This window comes from Harpegnathos saltator, unplaced genomic scaffold (genome assembly GCF_003227715.2).
Source record: "Harpegnathos saltator strain DR-91 unplaced genomic scaffold, Hsal_v8.6 scaffold240, whole genome shotgun sequence".
Taxonomy (NCBI): domain Eukaryota; kingdom Metazoa; phylum Arthropoda; class Insecta; order Hymenoptera; family Formicidae; genus Harpegnathos; species Harpegnathos saltator.
This window is the reverse complement of record NW_020230029.1, coordinates 749,935-761,298: the sequence shown is the minus strand read 5'-3', so window position 1 is coordinate 761,298 and position 11,364 is coordinate 749,935. Positions and strand designations below refer to the sequence as shown.

General features: G+C 37.4%; 2 protein-coding genes across 9 annotated transcripts; one reads left to right on the top strand and one right to left on the bottom strand.

Moving 5' to 3' along the window:
* Positions 1-5,162: 5,162 nt before the first annotated feature.
* On the top strand, positions 5,163-8,219 carry Ing5 (inhibitor of growth protein 5). Of its 6 annotated transcripts, none has more exons than XM_025298806.1 (5): positions 5,163-5,203; positions 5,744-5,822; positions 7,160-7,609; positions 7,732-7,910; positions 8,028-8,217. In XM_025298806.1, exons 2-5 carry the CDS (start codon positions 5,789-5,791, stop codon positions 8,127-8,129), a joined length of 765 nt encoding a protein of 254 aa, XP_025154591.1. In that variant the 5' UTR covers positions 5,163-5,203; positions 5,744-5,788; the 3' UTR covers positions 8,130-8,217. The 6 variants fall into 6 exon arrangements, with proteins under 6 accessions (XP_025154591.1, XP_011144407.1, XP_011144409.1 ...); XM_011146105.3 differs by lacking the exons at positions 5,163-5,203; positions 5,744-5,822 and adding exons at positions 5,401-5,653; positions 5,858-5,949 and having other exon boundaries at positions 8,028-8,219; XM_011146107.3 differs by lacking the exons at positions 5,163-5,203; positions 5,744-5,822 and adding exons at positions 5,419-5,515; positions 5,858-5,949 and having other exon boundaries at positions 8,028-8,218.
* Positions 8,220-8,390: 171 nt separating this feature from the next.
* Positions 8,391-11,359, bottom strand: beta3GalTII (beta-1,3-galactosyltransferase 6). 3 transcript variants are annotated; one of them, XR_003112904.1, is made up of 3 exons: positions 10,295-11,359; positions 9,484-9,844; positions 8,391-8,434 (listed from the first exon to the last, which is right to left on the bottom strand). XR_003112904.1 is itself a non-coding variant. In XM_011146099.3 (3 exons), the coding sequence occupies exons 2-3, from the start codon at positions 11,011-11,013 to the stop codon at positions 9,559-9,561; spliced, it is 1,005 nt and encodes a 334-aa protein (XP_011144401.2). In that variant the 5' UTR covers positions 11,014-11,070; positions 11,155-11,358; the 3' UTR covers positions 8,965-9,558. The 3 variants fall into 3 exon arrangements, 1 of the variants encoding a protein (XP_011144401.2); XR_849995.3 differs by lacking the exon at positions 8,391-8,434 and adding an exon at positions 8,965-9,262 and having other exon boundaries at positions 10,295-11,358; XM_011146099.3 differs by lacking the exon at positions 8,391-8,434 and having other exon boundaries at positions 8,965-9,844; positions 10,295-11,070; positions 11,155-11,358.
* Positions 11,360-11,364: the final 5 nt, after the last annotated feature.

The following is an 11,364-nucleotide window of genomic DNA, read 5'->3' as shown; positions in this document are numbered from 1 at the left end:
TGAACGTACCTTGTATTTACAACTATCGCCGCTACCTGGCGCCCGATGGCATTGGCATACTCGGAGTTGAATTAACGACTCGGAGAGGATAAAATGCGAACGTAGCAGTTGTAAAGCATCGCTTCTCCGCTCTCTGAGCTAAGATAAAAGTGTAGTTAAGTCCCTCCTCCGGCTTGGTGAGCCGTCGGTGTGCGTGTCGCGTGGAAATTCGAGTGTGGATGTCGCGTTATGAACAGATTGGTTGGTAGGTCGACGCCACAGAGGAGATACTATATTTTAGTAATTGTGTAAATATGGCACATGGATGATGAAGCACATTGCCCAGGCCTACTAACCTGGGCAATTCTTCTATTAATTAAAGTGTACATATATGTAATATGCGTTTTTTGCTGCCCATTGTCAGGGGGGGCAGAATGTCCCCTGACTGTATAATATATCTTATATATTATATCTATTGCCCACTGTCGGGGGGGGCAGATTGTCCCCCGACAATAAATTATATAAAATTGGCGTCAGGCCTATGCCTGAAAATATACTGTATTTACCCCGGGGGGCATGCCTCCCGGGGAACATTTATTGTGTAAATAAATAGAAAATGTCGATATCCAGCCATGTAGTCGAAAATGTAGGGTTTTGAGAGGACTTTATTTTGGTGCCAGACCGAGGCCTGTATCTCTAACCGTTTAGGAGATATCGAAGGTTAAAGTTTTCCAACCTTTCTCCGTTGATATCTCCGCTTCTACTGGAAGTAGAGAGTCGCCACTTACGGCAAAATGTAGGGTTTTGAGAGTACTTAATTTGGTGCCAGAACCAGGCCTGTATCTCTAACCGTTTAGGAGATATCGAAGGTTAAAGTTTTCCAAGCTTTCTCCGTTGATATCTCCGCTTCTACTGGGAGTAGAGAGTCGCCACTTACGGCAAAATGTACGGTTTTGAGAGGACTTTAATTTGGTGCCAGAACCAGGCCTGTATCTCTAACCGTTTAGGAGATATCGAAGTTTAAAGTTTTCCAGCCTTTCTCCGTCGATATCCAGCCTTCCTCCGTCGATATCTCCGCTTCTACTGGGAGTAGAGAGTCGTCCATGTAGTCAAAAATGTAGGGTTTTGAAAGGACTTTAATTTGGTGCCAGAACCAGGCCTGTATCTCTAACCGTTTAGGAGATATCGAAGGTTAAAGTTTTCCAACCTTTCTGCGTTGATATCTCCGCTTCTACTGGGAGTAGAGAGTCGCCACTTACGGCAAAATGTAGGGTTTTGAGAGGACTTTAATTTGGTGCCAGAACCAGGCCTGTATCTCTAACCGTTTAGGAGATATCGAAGTTTAAAGTTTTCTGAAGTAAAGATTTAACATTTAATACGTACTTTTATTTTTTCTGCTCCTCACCCCCTCTCCCCCGCTCTTTTTAGACCACACGGGCATAGTCTGGCATAGAGATGGCAACTGTCATTGCAGCACGGACATAAACCGCCTGAAAGTGGATGTAGCATGGACTTCCACCATATGCAGATTTTACCACCGAGACCTGAAAGTGGATGTACTATCGTAGTTCCCCTCTCAAAATGGATGCAGATGGCGTCCTTTCCCAGTGCGGAAAGTCGGTGTCGCAGAAAATGTCGTATTGGCCGCTCTCAGGTTACTCTCTGATACTACAAAGTACAAGATACTTGGGGTCTGTTCTTTATAGCTGCACTGCTGAACTGATGTAATAAGTTAAAATGAGACAACTATATTTTTTCTCACTCTAACTTATTGCACTAGTTCAGCAGTGCTGCTATAATAACCAGATCCTTGGTCTGTTCTTTTTAATTGCACTGCTGCACTGATTCAATAAGTTATGGCGTATTCACACCTAGGCAGAAAAATAGGTTGCGTTCAGAAAACAAAGCGCTCACTGAGCGCTTAGTAACTATTGGTTCTTATTGTTAGATCCTTACATTCAGACCAATAACGTTGACGAATTATTCAACCGTTGTGTAACCGTTGTGTTTTCTGAACGCAGCCATAGAAAGCAGGAAGGCAGCAGCCAAGAGAATGATAGAGCGAAAAACTCTTGCAAGAGAAAGACAGACTATCAGCGTCATTTATGATTGGCTGCTACCTTTCTGCTTTCTGATTTCTGCCCAAGTATGAATGCGTCCCACGCCTGGGCAAAAAAGCAGAAAGCAGAAAAGTAGCATCCAATCGCAAGTGGCGCTATAGTCTGTCTCTCTCTTGCGAGAGTTCTCTCTGTCATTCTCTTGGCTTCTGCTGTTCTGCTTTCTGCTTTTCTACCTAGGTATAAATGCGTCTCCAGAGTGAGAAAATATCATTGGCCGCGTTCAGTAGAACAAAGTGATCAGAGAGCGCTTAGTGATTATTATCTGTGATTGGAGCATTCTTTTAGATTCTTCATAGACCCAGAAGTATTTATCAATCAGGAGCGAGATTCAGTGGAAAATTTAGTAATGTTGTCCAACTGTTGAGTCTGCTGAATGCAGCCATTGAATAAAGGACTCAAGGAAGAAGCATATCGGTAAAGTACGTAAGGGAAGATGCGATGGATGTAACGCCATACTATTTTACCGAAAACGAGTATCGATAATTGCAAGTCGAATTGACTGTCCATTGGGGGGAGAGAGAGAGAGAGAGAGAGAGAGGGAGAGGGAGAGAGAGAGAGAGAGAGAGAGAGAGAGAGAGAGAGAGAGTAAAGCCAGCGGCACACGGTGCTTGTTTTCGTGCTGGTTTGCTTGCTGGATGAAAATACTGCGTTCTGATTGGTGCATTTCCATCCATCTTCGGAAATGTACCAATCAGAACGCAGTATTTTCATCCAACAAGCAATCCAGCATGAAAACAAGCACCGTGTGCCGCTGGCTTTATTGCAATTGTAGACCGCGCTTTCGAGTATGGGCCAGAGTACAGACTTCTGCGTAACGCATAATGCATAAGAGAATTAACCAATCAGAGTTCTTCATTTCTATCCTGAGGAGGGAAATAAAGAAAACGAATTGGTTTATTCTTTTATGCGTTATGTATTATGTGTTATGCAAAAGTCTGTGCTCTTGTTCTAAGGCTGTAAGGCTGTAAGCTATCAGCGAATGAAAATATTTCATTTCGTGTCTTACAATCTTACGGGCCAGAGCACAGACTTCTGCGTGACGCATAATACACAACGCATAAGAGAATCAACCAATCAAAGTTCTTCATTTCTGTCCTGAGGAGGGAAATGAAGAAAACTAATTGGTTGATTCTCTTATGCGTTATGTATTATGTGTTATGCAAAAGCCTGTGCTCTTGCTCATATAAAGCCAGCGGCACACGGTGCTTGTTTTTGTGCTGGATTGCTTGCTGGATGAAAATACTGCGTTCTGATTGGTGCATTTCTATCCATCTTCGGAAATGCACCAATCAGAACGCATTATTTTCATCCAACAAGCAATCCAGCACGAAAACAAGCACCGTGTGCCGCTGGCTTAATATATTTTTCCTGTGAGAAAGGGTGCGTTCCGTTTCACGCATATGCGCGCATTTATCTATAGTTTATGTCACGTATACTATAAAAAATGCGCGCATATGCGTGAAACGGAACGCACCCAAAGTGAAATAGGTGACAAGGTTGCGCATGCGCAATTCATTTTTCGCTACGCGAAAGTTGGAGACTGACATTATTGGGTGCATACCACAACCGTTCATTGAGCGTTAAGTGAGCTGAAGTGAGCTCTTAATCATAACGTAGTGAAATACATCAGCATTTTCGCTCCCAATAGCATCGTGCTCCAAACGCTTCATCTCACGAGGTAAGCCAGCAGTAGCATTCCGAAAATTTAATAACAAATACAAATGACTATATAATGGTGTATACTATCGAAAACTTCAAAATGTTGCAACTTCAAAATGTTAGAATTGATTGATGAAGAAACTGGTCTCGAATATAAGATAAATATGACTGAAGGAGATTATACTCTTCTTACAACAAGTACATATATTTCATAAATATTGGGTGCATTGTAGAATATAGGTTTGTTCTTTCCAGCTGAATTCTTTGCACTAGTTCAAGAAGTATATACTGAAGCGTTCTTTCTAGCAGAAGTGACATCAGGGTATCAATCATGAATCTTTTTCTCCAGCGTGAACTTGTGAAAAGTGAACATTTCTATATGCTTTTACATTAGAAAATTTTCACTTTTCACAAGTTCACGTTAAAAGAAAAGTTTCGTGATTGATACCCAGATGTTATTGTTCTTTCCAACGGTGCAGCAAAACTTAGTGCAACAGTTCACTATACGTCTTGCTAGGGGTTTCTTCTTTCCAGCTGAACTTTCTGTACTAGTTCAAGAAGTGTACACTAAAGTGTTCTTTCTAGCAAAAGTGATGTCAATGTTACTGTTCTTTTCACTAGCAGAACTTAGTGCAATTTACTTAGTGCAGTTCACTATACTGCTTGCACTAGGTCTGAAGTTAGTATAAGCAGTTCAGTACATTGCAAAATTTATACCAGTTCAGATAGTGTATTTGAAAAAAATAGACATACAGTTATTAGATTAATAGATGCTTTTGCAGTTTTTACTTTATTAATATTAATCAATTATTTCACATGAACTAACAGAATATTATCATCATATTCTTTATTGCAAATAGATTCTGCGTGTAATAGGGATACATAAAAGTAAAATAAAATCTTTATCTGAAGAATCATTAAGCTGCAATAGCATGTATTAGCATCAGCTGCAATAACATGTTGCGCTATGTTGTTTCCTGCACTGTGGTGTTCTTTTCTATGCTATCTGGCGCTTCTACACCTATGAACTTTTGCTGTACTCGTCAGTTCTAATTCTGAACTAGTTCAATTCCACTAGTTCAGTTGAAAAAAACAAATGGGGTTTGTTCTTTTTAGCTGCACTGCTAAAGTTCTTTTTAGCTCTTTTTAGCTGCTGAACTGGTGCAATAATTTGGAATAAGAAAAAATATAGTTGTCTCACTCTAACTTATTGCACCAATTCAACATTGCGGCTGAAAAAGCAGACCAATGATCTATCTCTTAGCTGCATTGCTGAACTGGTGCAATAAATTAGAGTGAGATAACTATATTTTTTCTTATTCTAACTTTTTGCTCAGTTCAGCAGTACAGCCAAAAAGAACAGATACTACTAATACACCATGCTCTAATATTCACTGTCCATATTGAAATTCTATAGTATATGGGCTAGTTGTTCCAACTTCTTGGTAAGTTAACTGACAGTTAAATCATGTCTATTTTTGTCTAAGTTGAAGGAAAAACAAAGGCAAACATATAATTTAACTATCAGTTAATTTACCAAAAAGTTAGAACAACCAGCCCTATATGATACAAACTGATTTTAAGTACTGACAATGGATATTGGAACGCAACTATAGTTGTTTTATGATTCTAAAGTCAATTTAGGGTTTGCTTTTAGCTCCTGTAGATCCTTAAGTTTTTCAAAAACGAATAGACTAAAACATCCACCTTAATTAAGCTAGAAAGAAAAAAACTACGTCGCACAGCATGCAAATGAAGTATACTCTTTCTTTCGCACTTTCTGTTATATTTTGGCGTCATAATCAAAAAGACTTTGAACGCACCTGTTTCTTACGCGATTATAATTCGTTAGCCACTACGTCGGCAATCGTCGTCGTATCGCTCACCATCAAAATGTACGGTTAAGATAACCAAAATAACGATTTTCTCCCATTTATTAATTTCGGGCAAAATTACATATATTGTAAGTTATATATATTGTATAGTTTCTGAGCGTGATTGTGAGCAAGACGCAGTTCAACGTAAACACCATGACTGCCCTTTATTTGGAGCATTATCTTGACAGTATGTACATAAATTGTTCAATTGTATTTTTTCAGATCAATATGTCAATTTCATTTAAGGCGGCATTCCTTTGGATTGTATTTTCATATACTCTTCACGTTTGAGAGCAGTGAAGCGCATTTTGGAGGTTAAGATTTGAAGACGAATGAAGCTTTAACCATGTCAAAATGAGCTCTATACCAAAACTTATCATATGATCTCTTTTTGTAATAAATTAACTAAATTTTATGGGATTATTAGAATATGAAAGAGAATAGAAAAAACAGAAAAGAATACAAGGTGCAGTGGAAGTGCACATTTATTATTTGTTAAATTTAAAACAAAATTGTATATCTTCATTTTTTTCATACTTTGAAGATAATCTTATAGCATCTTTCAACTGATCTTTTAAATCAAAAATTTTTTAATCAGTTTCCACGATAAGTGTTATTAAAATTATTAGAATTTTATTAAAAATAATTTTTAATTTTTAAAAAATTGAGAATTTTATTTAAGTCTTAGATAAGCTTAAATTTTATATCTAAATATTGTATATATATATAATTTTTTTTTTTAATAGGTTTTAAAGAAAATTTTATTTTCCACTATTATCTCAAATTTTCTTTGTATCAATTTTTCTCTAAACAATGTATGTAGATCAGTTGTTAGTGTTAATGTCTAGAAATATCTATCCACCAGAAGTCTTTCATAATCTTTTTGATAGGTTTGACAGTCGAAAGAAAGGTTTGTTACAATAAATTTGATTATAAATAAAAATAAAGAATAATATTTACAAGGAATATCCGCAGAGTATATGTCTCCGATTTTGACAAAACTTGGTATATTTGTAGAGTAGCCAAAAATAAGAGACCCATATTTTTTTTATCGGGAATGGCTCAAGTTTAAGGGGTGAAATTCCCTCAAAGTTTCATTCCCTTTATGCTATTTCAATAATTAATGCAGATAGGAAAAAATTTTTACAACAAACAAAAACAAAACAAAAATTGTACGGTATAAAAACTGCACAATCTTTGTTTAAAAAGTTTTTTCCTATCTGCAATATTTTCTTAATCGTTTACTTTTGGCTACGCTACAAATATGCTAAGTTTCGTCGAAATCGGAGACATACACTTCGCGGGTATTCCTTGGTAAATATAATATTTTGTACATTCTAATAGACTTAATACTTTATGAATCAATAGACTTGATTCTTAATATAATTTAATAGACTTAATATATTTTATGCAATTTTTATTAATATTTTAGTTATTTTCATTTTTATTTAAAAACTAATATTTTAAATACTTCATTCAATATTTATATCATCAATGATTTGAGTTCAATAAATGTATGTCCAGGTCTTGAGCACTTGCCAATCGAATTGCAGAGGAATTTTACATTAATGCGAGACTTAGATGCCAGAGCCCAGAGTTTAATGAAGGACATCGACAAGCTAGCAGATGATTACTTGAGAAACATTAAGAAAGAGTCACCAGAGAAAAGCAAAGAACAGATCACTCATATCCAAAGCCTCTTTAATAAAGCCAAGGAGTATGGTGATGACAAAGTCCAGCTTGCTATACAGACTTATGAGTTGGTTGACAAACACATCAGAAGGTTGGACTCTGATCTGGCGAGATTCGAGGCAGAAATACAGGATAAGGCGTTGAACAGTAGCAGGGCCCAAGAGGAAGGTAATGCCAGCAAGAAAGGCAGAAAAAAATTAAAAGAGGAGAAAAGAAAGAAGAAGGGTAATGCAGTTAGCAGTGAGGACGAGTTCAAGGTCCCAAGGAAAAAGCAAAAAAAAGGTATGTTCTTTGTTTTCGATAATTGTTCATCTCAAATCTTTTCAGCTCGCAATTTTCATCTTATAAATCTCGTGATTATCTCGTAATTGCTACACAGACATAAACATATGTATTCACATCAGGTGGCTCCGCTGCTTCAGCATCATCTACTGGCGCTGTGGGTAGCGGTGCGCAGGTAGACGCAACAACATTAGGACACCCAGCTGATGTCTTGGATATGCCCGTTGATCCCAATGAACCGACTTACTGCCTCTGTCATCAAGTGTCATATGGTGAAATGATTGGTTGCGACAATCCAGATGTAAGTTCTTCAATCTACTTTTACTTTACAATTTGCAATTGTAACGTGAAAATTATTGCTATCGAAGAGAGATAATTGATATTATTCTTGTGTTATTTCTTGTGTTATTCTTAACAGTGCCCGATAGAATGGTTTCACTTCGCATGTGTGGGTCTAACTACCAAACCCAAAGGGAAGTGGTATTGTCCAAAATGTACACAGGATCGTAAAAAGAAGTAAAAATATTAGAATGTTACTTATGTCGTCACATATTTAAGAAAAAAGATTATCGTACACTATTTCTAAAATTAGAATGTAAATTTTTCAAATTTAGATGAATAAAATAATTTTATATGAAGGAAAGGTATAAAATTTTACGAAAAATAGAAGGATAGGACTGCATTTTCATTGCATCTATAATAATGTTGATCTTCGTTCGTTTCCTTGTCAATGTGACAAAACGCTTGCGAATCATTTATAATTTTCATCACTATAATAGGATTTTGCGCTGCAAGCTTTTTCTTCGTATTATATTAAAAAAAGGCCTGGAATATAAACATTCGCATCAGGGTCACATATCATATTTGTCGAACGATTCAATGAACTTTTATTGTCAATCTTAGATATAATGGAAGCACAATTAGGACGTAAATTCATCACAGGCAGGACATTTGAGAATCGACCGTCCTTGCTATCGCTTCACTTTCTCTTCATATATCAGAATAGTAATTTATTGATGCTAATGCCACTACATCAAAGAATTGCATTTTTTTTATACGTCCGTTTTTCTCGAAACTCTGTGATTTGCTAAATTACTATGATTTTCATGTGCGATGTAGCGCATTGCAAACGCGAGTAATAATTTTAATATTAGCATTATTGCGTGATATAAATATTATTTTTATGTTATATTTTATAGTTATAAATTCGATATATATACATTATATGTATATATACGTTTGTATATGTGGTGACAGAAAACTAGTACGTATATATACGTATATATCGACGTGCAAGAAAGTTTATATTGCAGAAGAAATATGCATATTAAGCGAATAAATGAAATTAAATCGAATATGATTGAAAAATATATATTTGGTTTATGGAAACGTAACTCCCGATAATCTATCTATATCCATCGCTAAATATTTACAAAATGTATTTACAAGCGTTGTCAGTTAATTATAGTAGTGTCGTGTAACAATTTCTCGAATAATATGTAGATCCAAATGTATACGAAATCGTCGATCGTCTCGATTATTAAAAGAACGTCGCGAGTTCGCAATTAACAACTCTCTACAGCTCTTTTATGTTGCTCAACAGCACTTATTAAGTCCATGTCAGGCTAGTTGTTGAATATCATATTGCGGAATCTAATTAGAAATTAGAATTCGACAAATTAACTAATTTCGATCTTAACTCTCTTTATCTGATTTTCAATTTCAGTATTGCTTTATACAAATTTTAGCATGCGCTTTTTGAGATTGTAATGGGCCATTAATCGTTCATAATCTTAATGTAATGCTACTCTAGCAAATATATAAATAAATAAGAATACTAGAAAAACGCTCAGCGCGTGCGATTACAAACTTACAGAATAAATAACGACGTGAGAATATTGAGCGAATATCAAAAGATGGGACTAGAACGATGCTTCTCTTCTAGCGTCTCAGGGAATACCCGACTGTCTGTTGCAGCATTGACTAGGCGGTGCGGTCCAGTTATACTGATAACTCATACGATTTCTCACTTCCTTCGAACATAACACCCCAGAAGCTTGATAATACTCATGCATGCTCTTCATATTCTGAATAGTTTGCTTGTGAGTGATTATGTACTGATTGGAGCAGCCGCGCGACCTATATTCCGTGTCGAAACGTACATCGTGTTTTCTCTCAATATTCGCCAATGGTGCTAACCAGAGACCAATGGACACGTCCTCCGAATTGTGCAGCCTGGAACGAAGTTAGCGAATGACTTTTTTTATCTCGAACGATATTCTCCGGTAAAACATGAATTTTCACCGAACGAAATTTAAGCAGAACTGGGGACTGATAAGTTACTTATAACACTCTTACCGTTCCAAGTTATTTCTTACAATAAAAGCTTATAAAGTGTGTGTGTGTGTGTGTGTGTGTGTGTGTGTGGTGTGGTGTGTGTGTGTGTGTGTGTGTGTGTGTGTGGACACACACACACATACAAACGGCGTTATTTCTTTTTCTTTATTTCTCGTTAATAACGGTAACGGATAAAATCGTTATTTTCTTTGATGAGTAAAAGTAACTTCGAAAAAAATTACTTTGAAAAAATAACTTTTCCAAGACGTTTCTTCCCAATAACGTTCCCAATAACGTTCCCAAGAACTTTCTCAGACGTTAAGGCGTGGATAAAGCATCAATGCTCACTTGAGGATATCCACGTTGCTTGCAATAAATTTGACCAGATTGTAGGATAAGACGTAGCCGCCTCCCAGAGCATACGGGAGATAATAATCACAGAGAATCCAATCAGTTTCTTTCCACGGACCACTCCTCTTCACCTGCGCCCGGCCGTTGAAGAAGCCCCAGTAGAGCTCTCGCCTGGTGCCCCTGTTCTCCCATCTGTCAAGTTCTTTCAGGATTTTGTGCACCAGCACGTAGGTGTCGTCGTCGCATTTAAGCAAGAAGTCAAAATCGTAACGCTCGTGGGTAGCCTTGAGTGCATGTAGCATCTTCTTCGTCAGCATGCTGTAGGAGTCTTGAAGTCTAGGTAACAGTAGCAGATCATTGAATTTATCCTTCTCCGACAGTAGCGTGTTTCTTTGTTCCGGCAAAATGTCCAGGGTGCCGATGACGAATAAGTGGCGCACCGTGGCATGGTAATCCACCAACCAGGTCTTGCGGATAGTATCCCGGCGTTCCAGATTGTCCGGGCTGCTAAGGATTAGAACGATCAGTCTGTATTTAGTTTTACTTTCTGTCTTGGAAGACTCGTTCGTCCAGCATCCTCGTGCCGGCAAGTAACGCACGCACAGGAAGACGAACGCCAACACCAGCACGAACAAAAATGCATTCGTACGGACGAATAATTTTCTGCGGCTCATTGATGTTAATTTCGGCGTGAGAGTGTAGTTCAAGTGCGTCATGAGATCACGTCAAGCTAGTGGCAATCTGGGCAATCTTGGATTCCGTTGAAAGGAATACTAAGAAAAATGAATATTGAATTTGAGGAGGACTTGTCGTGCCAGTCGTGATGAGATCTTGAATTTCCGCCGCTGGTGTCTTACATCGTTGTATTTTCCGTTCACTTCACGGACTCTGACTTCGTGGATACTTTGAAATGCCGGTTTTTCGACCGCTATTCTGACATAAAAGGTACCTGACTCTTTGTTTCTCTACAAAGGAAAATTTCGAGTTCTATTTGACACAAAGCAAACACTTCATCGGAGTTGCTCACTCATGAATTTAAATAATAGTTACGTGAATGAACACTGTTA

Excerpts from the sequence above, each read along its gene's own strand:
- beta3GalTII (XM_011146099.3), bottom strand. The coding sequence starts at position 11,013 with ATGACGCACTTGAACTACACTCTCACGCCGAAATTAACATCAATGAGC. Across the intron at positions 9,845-10,294 it reads AGCAACGTGGATATCCTCAA|GCTGCACAATTCGGAGGACG; the intron begins GTGAGCATTGAT and ends ACTTCGTTCCAG.
- Ing5 (XM_011146105.3), top strand. The coding sequence starts at position 5,505 with ATGCAAATGAAGTATACTCTTTCTTTCGCACTTTCTGTTATATTTTGG. Across the intron at positions 5,950-7,159 it reads CAGTGAAGCGCATTTTGGAG|GTCTTGAGCACTTGCCAATC; the intron begins GTTAAGATTTGA and ends ATGTATGTCCAG. Across the intron at positions 7,911-8,027 it reads TTGGTTGCGACAATCCAGAT|TGCCCGATAGAATGGTTTCA; the intron begins GTAAGTTCTTCA and ends TATTCTTAACAG.